Source organism: Gavia stellata, chromosome 12 (assembly GCF_030936135.1).
Source record: "Gavia stellata isolate bGavSte3 chromosome 12, bGavSte3.hap2, whole genome shotgun sequence".
Taxonomy (NCBI): Eukaryota; Metazoa; Chordata; class Aves; order Gaviiformes; family Gaviidae; genus Gavia; species Gavia stellata.
In genome coordinates, this window is record NC_082605.1 from 5,541,479 (window position 1) to 5,568,048 (window position 26,570).

The following is a 26,570-nucleotide window of genomic DNA, read 5'->3' on the forward strand; positions in this document are numbered from 1 at the left end:
TCTTTTGCAGCTGTAACACTTTCTTGCTTGACTTGCAAAATTTTCATGTTGATACTAGTAAACAGTTTACCATGATTTTTAAAAACATTTCTAGAAAGAACTTATAGTTGGCAGTTCAGTTCTAAGCAAGAAATTCAAAGCCCTCTAATGACCACCTGACTTCACTCATTTTTCTCAACTTTGTGAATCTACTGAAAGTGTAATTACTGACCCTAAAAAGGGAAGGGTGAGCACTACTAAAATGAGCCTACAGCTTTGTGTGTTCAAATAATGTGGAAAGCTTTTTTCATTTTTCAACAGATACTCAATTCAGAACAAGCCTGGCTCCAGGGACCAGGAGGAGACACAGTACTACAGTGGGAAGGAAGCCCTTGGAAAATTGGGAAACATCCAGTTCTCTGGTCATAACCTAAAGAGGCTGTGTCCTGCCCTGGCGTGACTGGGCAAAGAGCCCCACTCCAGTGTGCTGAACAAGCTCTTGACTTGGCTTTTGCTTTGAAGAGAACTTTCCCAGAAACCGCTACGCAGGAATAACCAGTGTAATATAATCCAGCATCTCCCTAGGGCCAAAGCTCCTAGGTACAAAGCTTTACTCCTTCCTCCCACAATACAGCCTAGGGATAAGCCGCCTCCTCTTTGAGCAACAGCTGGCAGAGCTCCACCAGGCATGGCCTGTTAGTTTCTGTAAAACAGTAACAGGTTTCAAGTCCCTTGTAGCAGCTGGAGAACTGCCATTTTCCTGCTTAAATGCAGGAAGGAAGGACACACAGGCATGTAACAGCAAAGCCGCCTGAGTCCTTGGATGGTTGCATGGTAACTACCCTAGAACTGCCACCAGGGCACCGGACAAGACATCCTACAGAAGTTTCAGTGTGACATAAACCCATTTGACTTGTCCACTTTTAAAAAAATCCAAAACCCCCCACACACCACCACAAAAAACACAGCACTTCCTCACCTTTAGGATTAGAGACAAGACCTTGAGAAGGTCAGGTACAAGCCATTCCCTTACTCAAAACCAAAATAAACATCAAGATATAATTCTTTAAAAATAGCCGCATGAGCAGTGGTAAAGCAGCATCTGGCAGTTAGTCTGCTGTGAGTAGCAAACTTAGGGCTGTCCTAACAAAGATAACGATAGTCACAATATCCCAAAATGCAGTGATCTGCCATCACTCTTCTATGCTCTATGCTGTGGTCACCACCTAATTTCTCTAAATGTAATTTGAGTTTATAGAGATAAGATGCATTTAATCCCCTTCTTTAGGGAAGTAGACCAAATGAACTGTTAAGAGGAGTTTGGACGAAAACCAGTTAAGGAATCCCAAATTGTTGAAGCAATCCAGTTAGAAAAACTTGTTTAAAAAATTCCTGGCCTTATCTACAGGGTGTGCGTATGACAACTTGGTAAAAGGGAGAAGCGTATTACTGGCTAAGCTATATAAACAGAAGTGTTATCTGTGGAAAAAAGTGCTAGGAAAATACCCCTAACTGTTCCCTTCTGGCACTGCATTCCTTCTCATCCACCCACTCTAACAGACAACACCCTAATGTGTACATCTACACTCTGATTGTTTTCTTCCCACTTTTGACTTTAAAGGGGTATAGCCCAGGCTATAAACAAACAAACCCAAAACCCTACACCTCCACCAGCAGAAGTGATAGTAACAGCATGGTATTATGACATAAACTGTAGCTTTTAAAAATGAAGGCATTTTCTGTAACTGTTCATGCTTCTAAGGAAAAATGAGGCTATGCTCCTGAAGAGAAAAGGCAGGTATAGGTATACTTACAGAACTGCCATAATTTATTATTTGTTAAGTCATTTACAGTGACCAATCTTTTGTCAGGATTATTGCAAGGTTGTACTGACCTTCAGTAATTCCTCCCTTTTTACATTCTCTTGGGAATTTTTCTCTGGATTAAAGAGATCCAATCATGTATTCAACAGCTGATCATCCCCTGAAAAAAACTGAAGCATTTTTTACAGATTATGGGGCTACTGGTTTACTATCTTCATGACCTAAAAATAACAGATGGTTCTCATCAGACACTCCCTGAAGAATTCACAGCATAGCAGCTCTTTTTTCAAGGCCAGTTCGTGTTTTCTCAACATACTATAGATAAGCTGTGCCTCTGTATTAACTGAGAAAAGGAATTTACTCTGGCATCAAGCACAGTCACAGGACTGAATAATGAAGTATTGAGCAACAACAAAAAAACACTAGTCATGTTCTATACATGATTATTGCATTCCTCAGTCAGCAGCATCCACCCATCTGTTTTCTTGCTCATGGGGATGGCAACTAGAGTTTCCCCTTTGCTGAAAGCTGAGCTAAGTATAGCTGGCTTTCTCCTCCTCAATGAACTGTACTGACCAGGCAGGACTAAAGTTAGGCAGGAGCTGGATGAAGAAAGCAATCACCTCTACTAGCTTACCCATTACTCAAGCGACTTTATGCAAAAAAGGAGGATGATAGCCTTGCTGACTTGTATTTAAAGATCTACTGACACTACCCCTTGAACAGTTGCAGCGCAGGAGGAGGTAGCACTGCATTGCTAAGCATCTTCCTGTGGCAATTCAAGGACCTGAGGTACTGCATGAATTCAAACACACAGCAGTTTATTTCTACTAAAGCTATGTACAGGGATAAAGCGATGATGCTTCATTGACTAAAATATTTAGGGACTTTGCACAGGTAACAGCTTATTTTCTGTAAGTCATAGAATCATTGACTAGTTGAGGTTGGAAGGGGCCTCTATAAGTCTCTAGTCCAGCCCCCAATCAAAGCAAACTTCCACAGACAAGAAAAACCACTGTTTTGTGTCATGCCAGCCCTCAAAACACATTTTTATAAATCAAGCTGTAATAGGTGAAGATGGCAAATACGAAATACTTCACTTTACAACAGAAGGACATCCTTTATAACGTGGCTAACTCACCCTTAGTGGAGACTGTTGTAAAACGGTGAAGCAGAAGAGACTACTCCATCAATACAGATGCCTGAGCTCTTGAAAGGATAAAATAACTTGTTTTCTTCAGCTTTATCTCACCTCCAACAGGTTTAATTCAGGTACTTTTTTTTCCCCCTCCTATATAGCTTACTTAAAAGCTGTAAATCTGACCATGTTCCTGCAATGCAGGCATTACTGACAAGTTGATGAGGTCAAATAGTAACCAGAGGGAAAAAAATAAGCCCCAAACCACTGGCTAAAGCAAACCTGGCAAGTTATCATACATGACTAGATATGATACTAAGTTTCCTCACTTAAAAAAAAATAGGAGAGAATTGCTTTTTTGGCAACAATTGCTAAAGTTTTTCCCTCCTTTGTGTCCAGCTCCTCCACGCAACCCTACTATGGGTTTTAAGATGCATGCCAAGTTTTGTTCTGGAAAAATTCACAGTACCATAAACAACTGCTGATGAAACATTACAAAAACATAACCAGCAGTATTCCTCACCTAACCCCGTGCTCTCAGCTTTTTAGTTCAGCTGTTTGCTCTCCTATACTCATTTTGCTGCAATTTTAGAGGGTGAAGGTACCTTTGAAACGCTATGTGCTCGTTAAAGGAAATCTAAAGGTTTTAAACAAAACACTAGCTCCTGTTCCTCAGAGCTGTGCACAGAGAGAAGGGAAGGCACACAGCCTTTCTCTGAACAGAAGGAGGCTTCTCTGCATGTCACTTCTCAAATTCAGCCATATTGCACAGATGCACCTGCTAATAAGTCATGGGAAAAGAAAAACAGATGAACTAAAAAGTAGTGGCAACAAAAACATCAGAAATAACTCTGCAATTTCCTGGTGTAATTTCTAGCCCAAGCATTAATTATATTTGTTTTCTAGATTTAGGTTTTTAGGAGCAGACCTTTTGTCTGCTGTTCCCAGTTAACTAATAGAAATTATATTGAGAACATGTGAAATAAAATTGGAAGTGAAATTATCTACATTTCACCTGCAACACATTATCAGTCTGAAGCTGAAACTCCAACAAATTCAAGAAGTAACATTACAAAACTACCTGATTATTCCATAATAAACAATTCTTTCAGAACGAGTTTGGGGGGTTGGGGTTTTTTTTTGTGTTTCCCCCCCTTTCTTTTAAATGCTACATTGCAAACTTAGCTGGCAATTCAAGGTAATAATGATTATATACTGAACACCCTCAACCAATTCAGTACTACTTGGTGTCTTATAAAAAGCATTCTTGACCTGCTCAAAGAAAATATTTTCAAGTGAAAGTCTAATGAGTCAGGGGCATGAATACAACCTTTCAAAAGCATTTTTTTCAAAACTATTGAAAGTACACAAAAACATCAGCAAAAATGTTTTCACAGAGAGTAGAAAGTATCATTTACCACATGTTGAATTGGTCAAGTTGATAAATGAGGTGTAATATTCAACACACAAGTCAAAATACACGTTGAGAAGATATTAAACTTTAATCAAATCATAGACTTCAAAGAAGTCTACCATCTTGTCTACACTAGACTTTTCAAATGTCTTGGGATTTGTTAGCTAATGCATTTAAACTTCATGCATTTAATTTACTCCTTAGGCTAGACAGGGCCTTAGAAGTAATGCTTTTAGAATAGCTTTGAAACATACTGTCAGAATATCATTCAGGAGCTTATATTGTCCTTGCTTTATGTTGTGACCTGTAATTTTGATTAGGCTTCAGTCTCCACTACCAAAAGTGATATTCGTGATACAAGGTGACTTAAAGTACACTTGGTAACACTAGCTGTCAAACACAATGAAGTAAAATAAACAAAACTTCCTAAATAATACTCAAATTGAGGCTAAGAAAACAAAATTGATAGAATATACTTCAAACACTGCATTTATTACAAAGGTGCATAGAGTTTATGCCATTTCTTTCGAATACTTACGTTTAAACTACAAACAACATACAAGCTAGGTTACAGTATGTAATAAAATCAACAATTATTATCTAGTAAATTCAGTACAACAGAATATTCTACTGTATTTAATGTCACAAAACATTTCTGAAACAAAGGCACTTACAGAATTAAAAAAAATTAACATATAATCTTTCAACATTTAAAATTTTAATTCCATTCCCCCTCCCCTACGGCACTGTGGATAACTAGTTTGATGTGAAGGCAATAGCTACTTGGACTGACACATCAGCAGTGCTTGAACTGAAAGTTTATGTATCAACTTCTCCATCTTTTCTGTAACCATCCCATTCTCTTAACTATATGAAAACAAGTTTCAACAGGTTGCATGGCAACAACTAAATAAAATTTGGTCCTACACCTTATTGTTAATGACGACTAACAATAAGAAAAGATCTGATTAAGTGGTCCAATTATGAAGTGAGGCAAGTGGACCATTTTCTTTCAATTAGTTTCGTAACTGAAGCAGTAGTACTACTGAAGTAGTTCCTTGTATATTAATCATTTGTCTCTTCACTTGTATATAGTTATCATTACCATATGTTCACTGAAGGAAAGGTGTAAGTTTTCAGGCCCCTTAACCCTATCCCTCAACTCCTCCCACCGCTCCACACACAGTGGTGTTCAGGGCAATTTATTTGGTCTCTACAACATCTACACCAAAACTTCAGATTTGGGGACCTCTGTTATTGTTGCCACTTTCCTACTATCTTTTCCTTAGGGATGACGGCAGATGACTGAGCCAACTTCTCATGAAATTGCTGATTTTCCTTTCATAATCAAAACATAACCCTACTAACACTGCCACGAACTGTATGCTTAGTCACATCAGATGGAGGAAACGAAGAGCGGTGCAGAGTAACAGCCTCATGAAGCCCAACACTAGAACACTGTACCTGCACTTTGAGAGCTGCACGGCAGCTGTGCTCGCTGGCTGCATCTCCCTGGCCGGATTCCATCCAGGCAGCTGGCTAACAAAGGTGCTGGAGTAGTCTCTGCCCTCCTTCTAGATGAATAAACACAGAGGGGTAGGATCTACAGCAAGGGAATTATTTCTGCAGTTATTCAGTGCCCTCCCACACATAACAATTCCAGACTTCTAGGGAAACACTTCATCCTCCATACAGGAGACACGGTCCTTTTTTGGTTGTTCTCACATAACTCTGAACAGTGTAATGAAGCATTGCCCAATTTCTCAGCTTACAAGGCAGGAAAGAGGAGGAACACAGATACAGGGCATGCAAGCTCTGTGAGTGCCCCTTGGCACCATTTCATGCTATCAACTTCAACACTCTTAGAGGGGTGTAACAGAGGGGCATAGGTTGTCATGAATCCTAGTGCTAAAAACTTTCCACAAGTTTCTTCTGAAATGCCCTGAAGACTTTCTTGAAAAAAGAACTGGAATAACCCAGAAATAGACTCAAAAAAATCAGGAAGAGAAACAAGGCTGCCTTTGACAGCAGCAGTTTCCATCCATCACATGAGGTAAAACAATGCCACCATCAATGTTTTTCAAACAGCAATATACCCCAAACGTAGAATCGCGGGACAAATGGCTTGACAGCCTCTCAAAAAGTAAAATCAGTGTACGAGATAGGTCAAAATTATTTCACCAATTATGTCACAGTGATACATACCACAGGCTAGGCTAGCTAGCTCTACTGAGGAATAACAAAATGTATTTCAATGTTGAATTGTAGAGAATTGTAGAGGGCACTAAAAAAAAAAAAAAATCATGATTCATTTGATCAACACAAGGTATATAGAACCAAAAGCCTTGCAAACACTGGTAATAGTCATGAGGATGTCTCAAGACATTCCATGACTGCAAGCACTACCTTCTTGAAAATACATTACCTCGCTGTGACCAAATCTTACCACTCTTCCTTTCCCTGACTTCTCATTCTCTGCTCAGCTTTATGGAAATGTTGAAGACAAAAGGGAGGTTTAATCTCTACTGTGTGTTGGGCTGGGATTTCTTATCCCCCCTGCATATTGTTATTCAAACACAGAGTGAGTTTATAAAGATCTATCATTCCTAGGCTCCCACCATCTACAGTTCCTACTAGAGACAGACAGTGACAAACCCAAAGTATTTAAAAACCCCAATCTATTTCTGACATCCCATCTCTCCTGTAAAATAAATTCCTTCCCTACGATGAGGCAGGACTGAACACTGGCAGGTACTTCTGCTTAACATATGATTAAGGTGCTATTTTTTCTTCCAAACTCATCAACAACATATGACTTAAGAAAGCTTGTCCAATAATACTTGGACAACAAATACTTGTCCAATAATTTTTATGAAAAATTCTCAGCTTTTCAGCTTTCGATCTATTTGTTCTACTAAGGGGCAGTTTGGTTTTGTTGTTGATTTCTAGCTATAAATTAAAATGGCCTGAGAAAACACCCAATGAAGGCACAGTTTTTAAGCCTTAAAATTGGGAAAGAAAACAAGGAAATTATCAACTCATGCTATTTAGCACAGAAAAATGCAACTAGTCCAAAGACAATTAAACGTGGTTTGCTACCCTTTACTGAAGGCAAATGTGTTTCAAAGACGGAAAAATCCCTTTTGAATGGTAAATGAAATGTATTACATTGTAGCTCACCTAACAACAGTAGCTTCGAAACAGGCAGAACATACATAACATATATCAGGTAGTTTCTTAGAGATTAAGTTTTTATGTTTTAATACTGTGCAAAAGATTGCTACAGCTTTAGGTGTTTGATAATGCTTATATTAGACCATTCCTTTCAAAATTATTGCACAGCAAACGTTATTGTGGTTCTTTTTTCTGAAGTACTCCTTCTTCATGCTTTTCTCATTCTATATAGAAAAAAAATATCTTTTTGTATTTGCTTGAGGTATAAATTAATAACTTCTGCAAGAAAAATACTCCTTCCTCGTACTTGAAACATTTAAAAAAAAGATACTGAATTAACTTTCACTTTACTTAAGACAAAAGATTGCTGTCTTCCAGAAAAATATACTACAGTTGCACAGTGTAAACAGCACAAATTATACTTTAAAAAGTTTCATATGCAGAAGCATAGAAGAAGATCTTTTCAATAGGTGGGCTTCTGAGGATCCACATAAGCAGGGTTGTAAGGGGGCTGGCTGATTGGGTAAGGTGCTCCAGCACCAGCTGCAAAAGCAAAACACAAGAAAAAACAGATTTGTAAAATTTACATTCTGAATTTTACATCTATAATGGCAACTTCTGTTTTGAGCACACAGTTAAGAAGTTCAACTTATCTAGCTTCTTAATTGGACTTGAGAACAGTTTGCGCTAACTCATAAAGCATCTGCATTTCAAAAGTAAGATCACAAAAACCTTTGTTCTTGTGGGGCTTGATTTTTTTTTGTTGCTTGCGTGTAAGTGTGTATTATGGCAGCCACAAGCACATGGTTAGCCTTCAGGGGACAACATAGTCAAAAAAAAAAGGAACAGATCTGATCCAAAAAAACAGCCAGTGAAGTCAGAGATGCACAAACAACAGAATATACCTGATAGTATGCTGCGAACTGAAAATAAACCACTGATCAAAAGAAAAAGGACTAGAGAAAGCATCTTAGGATTCCTTCAGAGAAAATGCTTTCCTGGTGTCACAGAGTTAATTAAAAAATTAAAATAAAAGGGAAAAAAGTATCCCACCGCTACTGAGCACATTAAAGAGTTTGACTTATATACTAGATGTATATCACTCAGAAGATATCCTTATTTTCTAGTATTCTGAGACAAGCTGCTCTCAAGTGGCATCTTCATTTTCAGGTTTGTCAAAGAGCACAAGTTAGTTCAAATAACGCAGCACCTGATCAGATCCCTGGAATGTATAAGCATGGTTATCTTTTGCTGATCTTGTAAAGTGAGTGGGTTTGGCTCCTGTGTGATAGAGCAGGTATTCTCTCCCTTGCACGTGACCTAATTAAGAGACTGCCCCTTGATTAATAGACAAGAGATATAAAGCAAAGACCTCTCATTCTGAGGCAGTCTCAGCTGGCAACACGGAAAGTGCTTCCAAGATTGTCCCAGGGAAAAAAAAAAAAGATATTTTAAGAACTAACAAAACCAACAACAGTTTGAGAAAATGGAAAGTAGGGGAAGCAAAATTATTATCATGTGAGGGAGCCAATAAACTAAAGATGAAGCCAAAGCACTTCGGGGTAATCCCATAAAACCCACAGCTTCTTCAGAGTTTACAACAGAAAAATAAAGTCACCAAGCCTGCCAAAGTCAGTGTTTTTACATGCAAGGCTCGTTTGCACATTGTTAATGTACAATTTCTAACTGGTTTACAAATGCTTAAGACCATGAACAGACAATTTTATATTGGAGTTGTCATGAAAAAGGTACTTTCTAAGGGCGCTATCTACTATTCAGGACTACACTTTGCTTGTTACTTACAAGGATGAACAGTGTGGTTTGTTAAGAGAGCTTGAAGATCCTAGGACAGGTAACAGCCTAGTTTTGGCATCTCTGAACAGCCAAGAGCCAATTGTTCAGAGAACAGCTATAACAGCTATAACCAGCAGAAGTGGGAATTCGTAAGAGCAACAATAAAGCTGCATGAAAACAACGCTGTGAAAGAAGGAAAGCAGAAGAAAAAAGATGCCGCTAATTCTAACTGCTAGTCATCAGCAAACTTGTCTGAAATTGATCAGAGACTTGTTATTCTACAAACATAGCGATGAACTACTAGAAAATGCCATCTATGTATAGATTAAAGCATCTAGCAAATATTAGATTAGAAAGGGTATGTAGAAACACGCAACTACTATACATATGTTAATCTGATTTTGATTTTAATATGAAATTTCAGCTGAATTAGTAAAACATTCTACTGGATCCACTGATAGTCCCACATACCACCAAACTTTGCCAATACAGCTCCAGCTACATCTCCTCTTGCAATGCTTAACATAGAAATGGTGATAGGGAAACTTCAGCAAGGGTGAATTACAGCATCCACCATGACTTGAATTTTACATAATTTGTTTATGTTTACATTAATATAGTCATAGAAAATAATATATGTAAACAATACAAGATTGGCTCCAGTGCAACTGTCTCTTTAGCTATTTAAGAGATGAAGAAACACTCATCATTGCCTTACCTGCCACCGTTTCATGATAAGCTGGGGGTCCTGATGGCTGCATGGGGTAAGGGGGAGGATACTGTGCAGGGTACGGTGCTACCGGCATTCCCGGTTGTGGCTGGATAGCCACAGGCTGATATCCCTGATATGGGCCTACTGGGTAGTTGGGTGGCACTCCCTGTTGCTGGGGATAGGGAGCATGAACTACTGTAGTGGAAGTAGTGGTGGTCACAACAGCTACAAGCAAGCAAAAGGAACATGGTTAGTGCTGGTGGTTCTAGGACATCAGCTGGAACAGTAATGGAAAAAACATTCTCTCTTAAGCTCAATTTCTCACTTCAAAATCTGGGTAATTCCATTTTCAAAGTTCACCGAAAGATTTAGAAATGTATGCCTCTAAATATCCTTCCATTGATCTCAGTGGTAATGAGAGCATTCACATACTGGGATAGCAGCCAATTTATCTCCTTGTTTCTCAACCACAAAGAGCAAAGAATTTTTTTTCTTGGACTCTTCAAAAACCAGGAACTCAATCCCACAGCCAAGTTATCTATCATTTGGTACGAGACTGGAAAAACTGCTCATTTTTAAATGTTATCTGCTTTTAAGGATTAAGGTGATAAAAATCTCCTTTATGAGGTAAGGAGCTTCCTACCATGATTGCCCAACTGACTTTCCTTTTGTGTGTTGTCTACACACTAATACATCCATGTGTTAGTACATCTTTCTCTAAATAACAGTCAGAAAGGCAAACACACATTAAGTCATCGATTTTTGTAGGAGCTGACGTTGGATCATTGGTTTATATCTCTTATTGGAATAAGGGAGTATTAACACTTTCTAATAAACTGCAATAATTTGTTTTCAAGATCTCCTTCCTCTTTATGCTACAATACAGACTTTGCTCAACATTGCACTCTTGCAGTATTGGTGTATTTTTCAGGTGCATTTTTAAGAGACTGGGAAAAATTAAAATTTCATTCTAACCCCTGCTTACCTAAACAAACAAAAAAACCCACCACCCCCAAAAAAACCCACCACACCACAATATCCACACATTGCGGGGTGGGGAAAGAGAACTTCTAAATGCTTTGAAAAATATTCCAAAACATCTTTCTGCAACTTCACATTCTGAAGCAGCTTAAATGCTTATTTTTAATGTTTAGGTATTGCAACTTTTGTAGCAGAGAAGTAAGGCAGGATTATTTTCACCTTTTATAGGTACACAATTTTCGGGGGGCAGGGTAGGGGGGTGAGGAGTATGTGTGTCAGTCTCAAAGATGTGAAAAAGAAAATAAATATTAGGTACTTACGCCTTGGTCTTCGACATGCTTTATATAAACAGCAACACGAACAGGTGAGGCACAGAATAATAGTAATTACAATCACTGCACAAACAGTAACTCCAATCGCAACAAGGCTTCCAAAACTGCAAGAAACATACCACCAGAAGTAGTAAGAGTCTTTCACACAAATATATTACTCTTTAACCTAACCTTCTGTAGCAAACACATTGTTCCTCGTCTAATCTGTTACTCTTACTACACTTCATGCATTTGAATAAGAAACAGCTGTCAAACGCAGTGCTACATGAGGTCAGGTCTGCTAAATCAGTGGAAGCTGACCAACCCCTATCAAGGGGTGCGCTCCCCTGTGCATGAAAAGGGCCCAACACAAGTCTTTGGTCCCGCTCATTTTAGCATGACTGCAATTCTACCTGGTTTAGTGCAGCTGTGTGTCCCTTTATGTATTCCAAAAGGTTACCACTATAAGGTTTTAAAAGCACTAGTTTGATGACTTAATTTTCCAAGCGTTACTTGACTGCTCTGAACACACAGGTAGGCATGCCTGAAATGAAGCACCCCAGACTTTGGGGTGACAGTGAGTTCTTTGTACATTTGTAAGATCTCCCAGGCCTAATCTCAGGACGATCTCAGTACTGAGCAGACCTCTCCACACTCCAGATTCTTGGCAGGTTCCTTGGCGTTTGTAAACAGTTGTTTTAGAAGCCATGTTTCACATGGTTTGGAAGATCTGAAATTCTGCCACCTTTACTGTGACAACAAGCATGTTGTCACTTTATGGGACATGTCACAATTATGTATGTCACATTATGGAGACAGAAACACTACCTAAACCACCAAAACCTTGTGTGGAAAGGCCAAAGATTACACCATCTTTAAACTCTGTAATGAGTATCAAATAATGGAGGCAGACGTAAAGCTTCAGGAGATAACTGTTTATAAGTTCTGTTTACCACACAGGGAAGAAAAAGTAACTCTAAAGCACTAAATGCCCAATGACAATTCCCTTTTAAGGGTTAGTTTACATGATTTGTTTCCTACAGTCTGAAATCAATAAAGCCCTTCTTCCCTAGAAACCAGTCTCCGGCGTTTTTATTTCTTATAAAATGCACCATGCATCACTTTTGGGAACAATTGCAGGAAGTCAGGTTTAATGAACAACAGCTCTAAAATAACGAGTAGAGAGCTGGTTTTATATCCATCATGTTTTTGCTTCTTCATAGACATTTTGGCTACAAAACTTCCTAGTTTTTTTCCTGCTCAGCTTCCTCTTCACAGCTTTAAACAAAATGACACATCTCCAGAACCTCCAGCAATTTTCGCTTGGCTACCGAACAGCCATCAAATGTGAAAATTGTTTTTGAGTATCAATGACACTGAAAGGTTAAATCACTTACATAAGAAAATGCAAAGTGCTATATCCCTAGCCCAAACTTGGAAGACTTCACCTCACTCTTCTAGAGCAACTCAACCCTCAATAAGCTGGACACTGAACATAAGCATTGACAAATAGAACAGGTTCAATTTAAAATGCATTTTCTTCCCCTAAGAGAGGTTCCATCAATTTTATTCTGTTTCTGCAACAGCTAGAAGAAAAAGCTCAGGTCAAATCTCTTTCAAAAATCTGAGCAACAGTTTTATCTAACTGTATCTAACTATAACTGATTTTATTTAACTTGTGCACTGATTTTGTGAAGTACTAAACATTACACTGAGGATTTACTCCTCAAGTACTAAATCTAATACTGTGCATTGCCTACAGTCACTGCACCTAAGCATTTACATGTAGAACAGGAAGCAGGAACTGCTGCAGCCTCCTGAAGTCACAGAAGCCATGTCAGAAACACTGCCAGGAAAGCAAACATGATTGCAACACAGCTGAAAAAACGCTGTAAGACGTATGCATGCTTTGTCACATTTATTTGCACCTTTACAGAATGTTTTTCATATGCTGACTTGCACATGCAAATGCATTCCTAACCACACCGCTTTTAAGTGCTCCCCCCATCCTCAGGAGCATTAGTTTCAGGTCAGCACAGTAAATTCACAGCCAGCATATCTCCATCCAAAAATCCCATTCAAGCCTGGTATAAAAAGGAAGATACAAATGCAATTTCAAGGGGGGGGGGGGGGGCGGGAAGGGGCGGGAAGAGAGAGAGATAAACATGCACAATGATACCACATCCTGAAACACAGGCTGCCTCCTGCCCATGAGGCCAACAGCAAACATACAAGTTAGTTTGAAAACACAAGCTGAATACTTGTGTATGCGGAAATGGACTAGATTTAAGAGTGACCTGTGGAATTTAGATTAGTTATACAGGGTCCTTACTAGATAGTCATTATATAAATTCATATATACACTGGAGAAGAAAGAGAGAAGCATGCACTATGGATTCATACATTAGACTTAACCATCTCGATTGCAATGTTCACAAGAAACAGCATGAACGCCTATGACAAACTAAGAACACCTCTAGAAACTGCAGGACAACAAATGTTAACTACAATTACTGCTACTTGTGGAGTGCCAACAGCATTTTCCTTGCTCGTGTTCCCACTTCTGTATCAACACTGAGAAAGCTCTCTCACTGGGGAAGTTAACATTTCCATTACACACAATTACTACCAAGCAACATTAGCAGAGACAACAAAAGAAGAGTCTTCTAGGTTCTTCCTTGGGCTTTTTCCCCAGTAAAGAAGGAAGAAAACTTTTTTTGCTAGTGAACTATGCTAAGGGAAGAAATTCTTGTGTCAAGGAAAGAGATTAGGCCTGACAAAGACAACTAAAATTCTTCACTTTTACAGAACATGAACCTCTCTGACCTTTAGCAAAGGCTGGGCAAAGTCAAAGAAACTTAAGAAATGGAGAAAACAGAGAAACATCCACTCACCACAAATAAACTAGCACAGCAGGAAACTGGCAGAGAGCCCTTCTCTTTCACGACCAAATTCAGTCCTGATATGACAAGAGAGAAAACAGCACAAGCCCATCTGCAGCCAAGCTGGCCACCAACGGATAAACATTCGTCAGTTTGAAGCATGGGCTCCATTTGCTTGTTTTCAATAAAGTTTTCTGCTCACTGAAGCACATACTTCGTTGTGTATTTACTACCTCTAATAAGGAAAGCGACAAAAGCAAAGCTCAGGGAAAAAAAACCCACCATATGCTTATTTTCACCAAGTTAGAGACACCCTGTGCATTTTCATCATTTGTCTGCGTCTTTGCTAAAATGACATGATGACATTTCACACACATCTTTTAACAAGCTAAATGGAAAGACATATTTAAAGTACAGGTGTGTCAGGTGTACACACTTTACAGTGTGGTTCTGTGTTTGTGTATGTAAACACTGCGATTCAGTTCTCCCCACTGAAATATTGTGTGATCACTACAGACCAAAATTATAAGCCTTCAGAAAGGGCCCAGTGAGTGAAATAACAGACAGGAGTTAGTTCTTCCCAGAGTTTTCTACGGAGTGTACACAACTGGATTACTGTAGGCATTTTTATCACCTACTTTACAGCAGAGCATAATTTTCCTGCCAGTGCTTGGGCTCATGCAGACTAATGTCCTGAAACAGCAGAAGGTAGCATGACATTTACAGAAAACAAAACAGTATGTGCTATGAACTTGCAACTCGCGGCATCAACACCCTCTTTCAGCACTGGAGCTCTTAAAACATTTTTTTTCCTAACAATTTCTGTTGATAATCAAAACTAGCAATACTCTTTTGGAATATCTGAATGGTCAGGCACTACCTTACTGTAATAATGTCTGTCCTTTTACTGCCCAAGGAGTAGTGCCCTGAGCACTTCTTCCTGAACATTCAGTAATATCCCACTAGTAAAACTACTGAAAAAAGTGCAGGAAGGCTACCACTGATAGAAGATATTACTCACATGAGACCAGAATGGTGTTCAGCATACTTTACTCAGTAAACCGTTTAAGCTTCAGAAGACAAGATATTCCAGATACTGTATAAAGACTCTCTTGCAGTGTGCTAACTCCAGAAAGCCTATACTCCTTTCTTAAACAAAACTATTGCTTCATTTAATTGCTTTCACTTGAAGAATCTGTCTAAAAGGACTCTGAAAATATTTGGAAAAATATATTAACATTAAATGATAAATTTAATTACCAACTGTTAGCATTATACATAAATGAAAAATAATAGGCATAAGGGATTGTAGCTTAAAGATTCTTCCCCTGAATGGTTAACCAAGTGAAAAAATAAAAAATGAAACAAAAACCAAACCAAAAAACACACCTTACCCCCTGCATTCTGCAAACAAACGTCAGAGTGCAGAAATCAGGGTGGTCACAGCACCAGATCAGAATGCTCTGCTGGCGTCACAGTTTGAACACGGGTTTCCAGACTCCCACTTTATATATACCATAATCTCTAAATAAAGCACACACTGTTACAAACAGCTTGAGCTCATTCACTGCCATTTCCTGCTTCTTTCTCTTCACATAGCTTTTGCCAATAATTTAATAGAAAACAAAATAGAGAACAAAACCAAACCTAATACCAGTTTTACTGCAGCAACAATAAACTGCAACGTCTCATAAAATCCATGTAAATAAATATGAAGAGACAACTCCCTGCCCTTTCCTCCCACCACCTTGCCCTGCTCCACTTCTTCCCCTATTCTCTCACCTTTGTAAAGCACTAAATTGTATGTGTAACGAGCATACCTCACAGACTCACCTTACCTTTTAAGTTGTCTAATATTTCAAAGTATGTATCCGTTCACATAAAGGGAGTTATGTGATTAGTGCCTGTTTTACCCCTTTTGGAACTGAATGAGACACAATGGACATATTAAAACGTGAGAATCAAACCCAGGATCTAAATAATACTATTTGTAGAAGTGAATTCTCAAGGCAGTAGTTGTTCATATTGGAGATCTCAATCTTGAACACTGTCAAGTGAAAAACAAATGTAAAACGCTTTCAGTGTGTTTAATGCCTTTTAAAATATCCAAGTTTCAATTCCAGCAACATATTTTTAAACCTCCTTAATAGTTTGAATCACTTAAGTTGGAGACATTTTGTAAACCCTGCTGTAAAGAAAGTGTTTGCATATCTATGCATTCATGACAATGGGACACACTGCAACTTTTGTCTTTGAAAAAAAGAAGAAGTACCCAAACGAAAAACAAGACCACCTAGTTCTGAAAAATTAGTTTAAGCAGCCTATTTATTTCGTAAATTTTAATCTATTCCAAGATTTGTTGCATGCTACAAGAAACATGTTGGCAGAGTCCTTTTCAAAGGCATGGCTGGTTTTAAAAACAAACATTTACAAATACTGAGTTACAGTTGTAACACAGGGTGGTCTGGAAAGACTTCAGAAGATAATTTAAGCCATTCCTAAAAGTCTAAAAAAAATAAGTATATGCATATCATTCTTTACTGCTCCAGAAAAGGATACAGTTCTCAGAAATGTGACAGAATGGTAAATGTCCAGACTTGCACTGACTCAGGTATAGGGCATGACCAAACAAGTCCCCAGACTAAGATGCTTTCCTAAATCCAACATTTTAGTAACAGCCATACAATGCCACATACTGCCTCCAAAGCTTATCAGGAAAATAAAGGACAAACTTTTTTTTTTTTTAAAAAAGATAAAAGCAATATGACTTCCCAAGAGTCTTTCAGAGTGGTTCATTTTTACAACTTTACAGACTTCCTCAGTTTAGTATTTTAGCATGAAGATTCAAAACGTAAGAACCAAATTGCTAGAGACTCAAAAAGCATTTACTGTTACACAAAAAGCAAAATTCTGTGAGGTTAATACTCAGAGGAAAACATGAGCATGACTTTAACACTTGATAGACTGACCAGCCTATTTTCACGCAGCTGGGTTTTGGCCCACAAGAGCTTCAGCCCATGCGAACAATCAAAATATACACCATATAGTTAAGCCTCATAGTCCGGGTGCAATGACACTAATTGCTGGTGCCAACCATGGCCTGCTCCAGCCATTTTACCCAGGGGCCACCTCCCCAAAACAAGATCTCAACATGATCAAGAAGCTTCAATAAGAAACAAGGGCCCAGTGATTTCTGTGGTGGGCCACAGGCAATTTAAGACTCAGATAGAAGAGCACGGTTTCAAAATTATGAAATCTTGATAGTTTCATCAGACTGGCAGATTCGAGTAACTGCTAAGTCATTTTATAAGCTATGCAATGCAGTGAAGCATGGACTGGAACTGTGATGTCTGCATTGGTCTTTCAGACAAATGTGAACTCAAGTTAGCACTTGAGAGGGTCCCTCCTAGGGTCCTGCCCATGTACAGTTCCGTGACATGAAGAAAATAGTTCCATCTCATTTTGGCTAACCCATCAGTGCGGTACCAGCTCATGTCATCACTAATTGTAAATTGCTAAACTGCTCTAGCATGGACACAGATTAACTGCCACTGAAAACCACTAAAATCTGTCACAACTTTATAGTTCTTTCTGGATACCCCCAAAAAGAAGGAAAGTTTGCAGCAGGAGCCCCCCGAAACACTACCTAGGACACCTCTGCTTACCTACAGTCTAAACAACCCTGAGCTACGTCCCCAAAGTCAGGACAAACCTACACAGCTGAGCACAGCCCAGTGACCCTTAGCATCAGCCAAACCAGCTCTGGCATGAGAACCAATACTAAAGCAACAACAATAATGCCGTGGTAAGCCACGAAGCCCTGCAACTGCAAAAGTGTTATAGAAAAAAGAATGCAAGAGTCTTTTGAGAAAAAGTTAGCTAAATATGTACTGAATGGGTCCCTTCTCTATTTGTTCAAAAAGTAAGCTGATGTGGGTTACTTTAAGCCCAAAATAATAAACTTCAAAGTAATACACAAAGACCTACTGGAAGTAAAGTTAATTACTACTTTTTAAAAAGACACTAACTTCTCTATTTTTTCAAGTAACATATAACAGGTTTAGCACAAGTTCTTAAACAGCCTATATGAGAAAGTGGCAGGGAGGGAACTTCCTGGAGTTTGTGGTTTCACTCAGACATCCGACACCCGGATCCAGCAGATTATTATGGAAGATGTATATAAGCATCTCTTCTTGGTCTATGAACAGTTCACTTATACTAAATACGTCTATTTACATAAATTTCTTTGTAATGCATACTAAAAATACAATTTTCCAGGGAAGTTTCCCAGGAGATCTACTATTGTCCACTTTGTAGACAGTTGGGAATAATTGCTATAGGTAAGTGGCACATTAAAAACATGCACGTAACAAAAAAGGGGAAAAGTCAGAGCTCCATTCAGAGGGACTAAAGTCTTTCATCAACCGTGCAAGAATTAACACTTCAGCTTCATGCAGGTCACAAGACAATTGCAGACAAGTCTATCGAACCCTCAGCATAAAAACTGTCCTTTAACACAATACAAAGCACTTGCTTCTACAGAGGATAAATAAATTTAAAGTGCTCCTTTAGTGGCAAAAAGAGAATGTAGATTGATTACAGGCACAGATATTTAAGGCAAACAAAGTAAGTCAGTTCCCCTCCTACCATTAAGGTTCCAGTTCAATGATACAGGATGTTACCACCCACCCTAATTAAAATTTGGGACCAACATAAAGGCAATGGGAAGGATTTTTCTGAAATGGTTAACTGAATTAATAAAACAAGTTTAACTGAAAAACATTAAGAACCACAGAATATTTTCCCCACATAAACAACAACTTCAATACTATGAATTTGCTACTGCCAATACCATACTAATTCTAGAAAGCAGATTTAAGCAACTAATTAGAAAATAACTTCACTAAAGAGTTAAAGTTTTAAATAAAATTTGAAAAAAAAAAAAGGGGGATTTTTTTTCTGGCAAATTGGAACCCAGTGCATGACTTGCCAAACACACTGAAACTGCAATCAAAGGAAGTTTAGATTAGGTTACACCCACCGGCTTTGCTTACCATATAACCCAGCTCTTACATGAAACACACCTTTTTCTCTACCCACATTACTCATATGTCATCACATATATAAAAGTTAGAAACACTGTGTTCAGGCAGGAACAAAGTTTAAATTAGGTAAATTAATTATCCTATACTACTATGAACTGACGCACTGCCTCACTCTCCCTCTCTTTGGGAGAAGTATTACTCATCCAGCACAATGAGGATCATCAAGGAAAATGTATCACTGCACAAATAAGAACAGACATCTGCAGTAGAGGTCACATCTGGCCAACCACTACTTCTCCTTTTAAATGGTATTCATCATTAAGACGACCTTCATCAAAAAGTCACAAAAGTTACCTTGATGACTGGTTCCTTCCATAACCTAAAAAAATAGAGGTTTTTAAGTTTACCTCTTAGTGGAATTGAGAGCCAGAGATCACACTAGCAAACACGGAGAGGACTATCACATTAAAAATGAATGGTATGAAATGTTTTTAATAAAAATAGTCTTTGTCAAAAGACCAATCTGTGCACAATTGCAAATTTCCTGAAATCAAACAAATTTGTTCATTTCACAGAAGACACTACAACTGCAGTTTTAAAAGGCTAGGGAATTTAAGGACATTCTGCTCCTCCCATAATACATCTACAACAAAATCTATTGCAAATACATCTGGCTACTTCTCAGGCCATGGCTATTTTATGGAACTATATGAAACAGCAGATTTGGAGCTAGCTTTGGAACCCATATGCTCAAACTTTCATAGAACCTACTAAATAACAATCTTGGTCTTTCTAACCACGTTTTCCAGGAAGGATTCTCAGGCTACAGGAACCTCTCTGAGGGCTACCCTGCCTGTGGCTGCTTTGACAAGCTCTCTCTAGAGTCAACCTGCACATTAAAAATTACTGTTTTCAGAGTTACACTGTGTAGAGGTAGAGCAAAGCCCACAGAGTTAGAAGAGGGAACACTACCCCAGTTAAGTACTTACAATCAATGAAGTACACACCCACAGAAAAATGAACTCCTGAACGTAATCCAAGGGATTAATTTTACTGTGTCTTTGCATGTTTAGGCCAGGTTGTCTTGCTTTTTGCTGTGAAACAGCCTTCTGTAGTTAGAAGAGCATGCTAACACAACTACACACATCTGCCTCTTAAGCCAGGACAGCAATTTTCCTTCCATCTTGGTTTCAGAGTAAATGAACCTGCATGAGCATTAAGCCCACTGCCTGAAGCGGGCAGCTGAGAAATCATTAATGGCAACTCACAACTGCTTTGTCAGCTTTAAGTAACTTCTTCGCTGAGAATACAGCGAACACAAAACCAAACACTCTATAATGCAAGTTAAAATTAAAAATTGTGCAAGCTTGTATTTACTTTTCAGGCTAGTGAAAAGCACAGAACAATTTTTTTTAAATAGCTTCAAATCCAAATCTCAATTGTTTCTAGACAAGAAGCTTAGATTCCTTCGTGAGATTAGCCTGTGTCTGAGTGCAAGCCTCACAGAACAGGCTCTGTATGCAGTTCAACTCATTTATTACAGAAAATATTAAGGACCTGTACTGGAAAAGAAATCCTTTGCTCATTAAATAGAGACTGCTTACATTTCTAAAAGATATTTTCCAATGAATAGTCTTCCTAATTTATTTTCGTATCACTGGCAACCTATTACAGATGCTGGAGGATCCAAATACATGGTGAAGTGTGAACTGAAGACCCTGATAGTGATAGGGGAGGAGGAAGAGAAATGGGATATAGTTCGATATCGCAGTATTTTTTACCCTGTCTATGGAGAAAACATGCTTAAAAGTATCTAAATTGAGAGATAGCAAATTAGGATAATCGCATCTTCCACAGTTAGAAATTTACCAGTTTTGCCAGCTTATACTGGCATATATGTAGTAGACTATTGCAGGTTCTCCATTTTAAAGAAAGGTGGGCAGAATGACATGGATTTTGTCCATTTCACAGGAAGAGAACCAAGTCACAAGACAACACGCTGAACAGCCCATGACAAAACCTGAATGAGCACATCCCCAGTCTAACAAGGCTGTCCTGTCTTTGCCGGCTGAGGCTTCCCAAGACGACTGTCGTTCTGCCTCCCTCTTCTCATCACATAAGGATGAACAGCCTCTTCTCAAGCATTACTGTATCTGTTACGCAATCTGCTGTAACTTCAAGGCAGAAATTAATTCAGAAACAGAGTCCAATTAACTGTGTACAAAGACAATTTGAAGTTTTCTTTCCATTTAGAAAGACTGATGTCAGCTGCCTCAACTACATTATTTTCTTCTGTAGCTCTGATCCAGATGTTCTGAATTGCCCCACATCCTTAAAGACTCAAGTACTGCACAGTTAGTTGAATTGTGGATGTGAATCATCTAATTTCCTTTTCCAGAAAGGGTCACTATTGGAAAATTGGCATACCAAGGCTAAATAACCATGTTACCAATGCAAATTATGATAACTGCAGTTCCAGTGAATCAGTGCTCCACTTTTTGCACAGTTTCTTAAAGCAGTAATACTACGTGCTGGAGAATGAAAGGGGGAAAAACAACTAAATTAACCTTACTACTCACAATCCATCTTTGAAACCGGAGCACAGCAGGGGAAAATTCAGTAATCCAATTAAAAGGAAAAAAAAGTGAAATACCTTTCAGTAGTAAATCCTTGCCACAACACATTCACTAGCAGCAGAAATTGTAGAAATTGCATATGGTCATCTTACATGCAAGGAAAAAATGGTGGCGAATTTAACAAGTTTAGGGGTATGAAACCAGTGCCTACGCTCTGACCTAAAAGCTCCAAATGATCTTTAAGGATTGATCAACAATGGAAAAAGCCTGAATCTGAGTTAACGCTGACTTTTATACTTTTCCTGAAATGCTTACATTTGCTTCCAAATGCAGCGTTCTGGGAAGCACAATGCTTTCAAGTACTTGAAAGTACATTATTAAGATGCTCCAAAGGAATGTCATTTAATGTCTTTAAAATACCCAAAAGAAGATTATAGGACATGAACCACTCGGACTGTGAACTGCACTTAATAGGGTTGCCCCAAGTGCCTTGCATCCCTGCCTCAGCAGCACCTGATACTCAGTATTAAATACTGAAAGATATTAACGTTAAAGGATACTAATAAAAAGAAACCTACTAAAAACCTGGTGCTTTGCTTGCGCTTCTGCAGAAGACCTCAGAATAAACACAGAAAAAAAAGCAGAAGCACAAGCAAACTAAAACCTCCTTAGTTAGACAAGACAAGGAAGAACATACATTCCACCGCTAAGCCTTCCCTAACACCGTCCCATAGAAACAGTGTAATTGTGGCAGGTTTTCCAAGCAGGGAGAAGAGACACCCCAGCTCACTCAGCACAGTGGCAAGTCCACAAGCAGTTTGTGACAAGGCCTGAGAGGTGAAATTCTCTTAAAAAGTCAGGATTTATGAGCAATGTGCCAGAGTGGTAACTTGATCTAGGAATAAGCCCAATGCAAGAATGAGGAACTAAATGCTTTCTGACCCTTAACTCCAGGAAACCATCACCTCCTCCTTTTGAAGGGCAGTGTCAGAGGTAGTATTTGCAACTCCTGAGAAAGAACAGGGCACTAAAGGAAGCAGCCCTTTGTTGCCTCTCCTCCTGTTATAAACTATTCAAAGACTATGCTCATCTTGCTGGAGATACAAAGAAATATCTCAACTGACATCAGCCCTCCTTTCCACACAGTAAAGTATTAAATAAACATAGTCATCAAGAAACAATGTAAAACTTGTCTTTTAAAAGAAACTGGCATACAGCGAGACCGTGGCGTATACCTTGTAGAGAGAAATGAGGCACAACTCTTCCAGAAGGAATATAGCTTACTGCTTGCTTAAAAAAAAACAAATAACCAAACAAACACACACACCCCCAACCCAAAAACCCCAACATACACCACACAAAAACCTGGGCAAAGTCTGTAATGAAACAGAAACCTACTTGGTGTCCCACTGACTGCAGTCACAAAGTCCCCTACTCACTTTCATTCCCGATGTTGAAACACCCTAAATCAGACAACCAAAGTCATTAGTCACTTTGGAAAGTTCTGGAATGTGGTTTTCCTCTGGAGTCACATCCGGGTGGCTTTTCAAGGGTGATATTTCTGTGAATAATTACCATCTTTCTATTAAAATTGCCTAACCAGAAAGTAAGTTTGATGCTAAGTCTAGGCCTTTGCACAACACATTAATTTTTCAAAGCTGTAATGTAATTGAAAGGAAAAAGAGAAGTCACTAATGACCCATTTTCTCAAGGTGAGACATCAATGGTTCTCTTTTTAGACATTCCATAACTGAAAACAAAGATAATTAAAGCAACTTAGCTGCTACTTCCTAAATGTTTTCTGTCATTTACAACTGCACCTTTGTGGACTGTGGGCTTTGGTTATAATTCCTTTAACAATTGTGCAGGTTTTTTTTTGTTTTGTTTGTTTGTTTTTTAAAAGACTATATTCTTTCATTTTCTGTGCTTTTTAATAGCTATGCTTGCTGGCATGGAAAAAATATATGGTATTACATTCTTTATATTTAACCTTTATTACTCCAGCAGATTCAGTATCTCCGCAGCCCCAAAGATGGGAAACAGAAGGGTTTTTTCATATCTTTGTACTAAAAATGCATCCAGAGTGAACGCTGATTGCAAGACGAGGCTCACACCTGCTGTACTTGAACCACGCATTTGAAGATAGGTAAGACAGCTTCATCAGCCCAGCAGCGAAGGAGGGGCACCCCTTCTCCAAAATATTTGTTACACCAACCCTTTCGTGCTGGAAGGTTATTGGGTCAAAAGAGACCGAGGACCCAAGACGTTCATTTACCCTCTTCACATCGATGCCCTGGCGTATACCACAGCAGCGCTACCATTAGGTGCCTCTAGCGAGGCTTCCTTCCCACCGCCTATGGAATGCAGGAAGATGTATCTATAGGTTATACAACGCGGGGTGCTCCGCACAGCTCTGTCAGAGAACGAGCGCGGCCCCGGCTATCCGCCGCACCATGCCCTTCCCCGGGGATGGGGGCAACGCCGCGTACACGGCCCCGCTCGCTAAAAGCTGCCGGGCGGAAGGGCTGCTCCGGGGCGGATGCCGGGGGCGGGGGGGAGGCCGCCGCTCCCGTCCTGGCTTGCCGGGCTTGCCGCAGCGGCACGGCGAGCCCCCCCCCCCGCCGGCGGCCGGAGCCCCCTCCCGCCCCGCCGCGCCCGCTTACCCCATGCTCGCCGCCTCCACCGCCGCTCGCCCCGCGCCCGCCGCCCGGCCCGGCCCCCGCTGACGTCACGCCGCTCGCCCCGCCCCCTTAAAGGGCGCCGCAGCGACGGCCGGGGGCTCCCGCGCACCTTCCGCGGGCAGCCCTGAGCCCCCCCCGCGGCCGCGGGCCGGCCTGCCGCTCCGCCCGCCGAGAGTTCGAGCCCCCCTTCTCCGCCATCCCTGGCAGCACGGATTGCTCAAACTCAGGCAGATGTACCGAATATTCATGGCCCAGAATTAACCCTTCTCTCTTCCTAGCCTGCCACGCTACGAAAACCAGAAAGGTTCGGCAGCGGGACTCGTGTCATCACCAATATAAGGCATAGGCTTAAAAAGAATTTATTTTGCCTGAGATTGAAGCAGAACAAGAAATATTGATGAAAACCACGTGCAAAAGATGCTAAAAAGCAAGGAGATGCTTCAAACAACAGCAGCTTCTCTTACGGAGCCCCCACGGACTTAACCTGTCAGTACCGAAGAGTATAGAGCAAGTGTGCTAGCGCTTTAGAGGACAGCCTAAACTACAGGACTCTTACACACGGCGATCATTACGGTCTAAACAGCACAATCTAACCTCTTCCTCGTGTCTCGACTTCTTCAAACATTCCAACATGTACACGGAGCTTGACCGCTCCACATTCTTAACCCACAAATCAGTATGTCCGTTTTCATTTCCTATTAGCATGTATTGATTACGCAATGAAGAACCTCTAAATAAATGTCATTTTAAAAGCTGAGACTTCGCATGGCTTACCTGGGGCCAGAGGAAATGTAATCATCGGGGTCCGAAAAAACCTGCATGTAATTTATGTTGCTTGAGTCAGAGGTCCTGTAGTAAGAGAATACATCTCAAAAATGTAATTTACGACTTGTTCAAATACCTGGCTAAGTTCCAAATGCTTAAGAAAGATAATGTACACCAAAGAGAAAAAGAGATTAATTTTGCCATCCTCAAAGAAAAATGAAATAAGGTAAAAGTATTTGAAAACACACACCAGTTCGTGCATCAATTTGCCCACCTCACTGTTCCCGTTTTACAGGTAAGTTACATGCGTCAACACAGATCCCTGACAGAGCCAGATACAGAGCTGAAAGGTCCCTTTGTAAGTTTTTAACCATTAAACTGTGTATTTTTGTCATTTGATGATAGAATTATAACCGGCTGTATACATTCAGTTTGCCTTGTACCTTCCATCAAGCAGATTACACTGAAATTGTTGTTCTTCACCAAATTTTAAGAAGGCAGTAGAGCAACAGTATTGATGCATGCAATCTCCACAGCAGAAGTTGGGACAGGATTTTGCAGGTTGTGCCTTGCCATGACGATCAATATATGCCTGACAATCCTCACCCAAAACTGAAAAAAAATTTAAAATCCCATAGTTAGTAACTAAAGAAATAATCTTACAAAGTCTCTTTCTCAAACTGACCATATCACCTAGGTTAACATTTAACTACGTTTCAAGTATTTTGGTTAGGTTTTGGAAATCAGTTATTTCCTTTAGAGTATAGCAAAGGCAAATACTTACTCCTTGCACACAAAGTATCTTGCTTCATTAAGTATCACTTCCCAACTGTTCACGAATCCATACAGGACTAAACTGCATGCAAATATACTGATGAGATGCTCTGTCTGGTGATACTTTCTTCACTACATCTGCTAGTAGCTACCAAATTACTGTAAAGACTTAAAGAGCAACGTGACTAGCCAAATCTGTTAAACATCCCACACAAGCCCTAAGATCAGTTAGAAGAAATGTTAAATTTTGCTCAATATTTGACTTGATGCAAAAGATTCAACACAATTGAATTCACTGTAGATTTGGATTTCCATGTGAGTTGGTTGTTTCTACCTGTTGCTTTCTTTACTTCACAGAAAATCCTAATCCTGTTAATCCACGGCATAAATCAGAGATGTCATAAAAAAAAGATTCCTAGGACCAAAACCTGTCAAGTGGCGTGTTTTCACTGGAAGCCTCAACCGGTGCAGCTACAATGGCAGGGAAATGGAGATGTTCATATACTAAGATAGATTTCTTG

At 39.6% G+C, this 26,570-nt stretch overlaps 1 protein-coding gene across 2 annotated transcripts; it reads right to left on the minus strand.

Annotated features, from left to right (window-relative positions):
* Positions 1-6,642: 6,642 nt before the first annotated feature.
* Positions 6,643-25,834, minus strand: SHISA5 (shisa family member 5). 2 transcript variants are annotated; one of them, XM_059823210.1, is made up of 5 exons: positions 25,719-25,834; positions 25,285-25,359; positions 11,336-11,451; positions 10,041-10,259; positions 6,643-8,071 (listed from the first exon to the last, which is right to left on the minus strand). In XM_059823210.1, the coding sequence occupies exons 1-5, from the start codon at positions 25,796-25,798 to the stop codon at positions 7,992-7,994; spliced, it is 570 nt and encodes a 189-aa protein (XP_059679193.1). In that variant the 5' UTR covers positions 25,799-25,834; the 3' UTR covers positions 6,643-7,991. The 2 variants fall into 2 exon arrangements, with proteins under 2 accessions (XP_059679193.1, XP_059679194.1); XM_059823211.1 differs by lacking the exons at positions 25,285-25,359; positions 25,719-25,834 and adding an exon at positions 24,493-24,511.
* Positions 25,835-26,570: the final 736 nt, after the last annotated feature.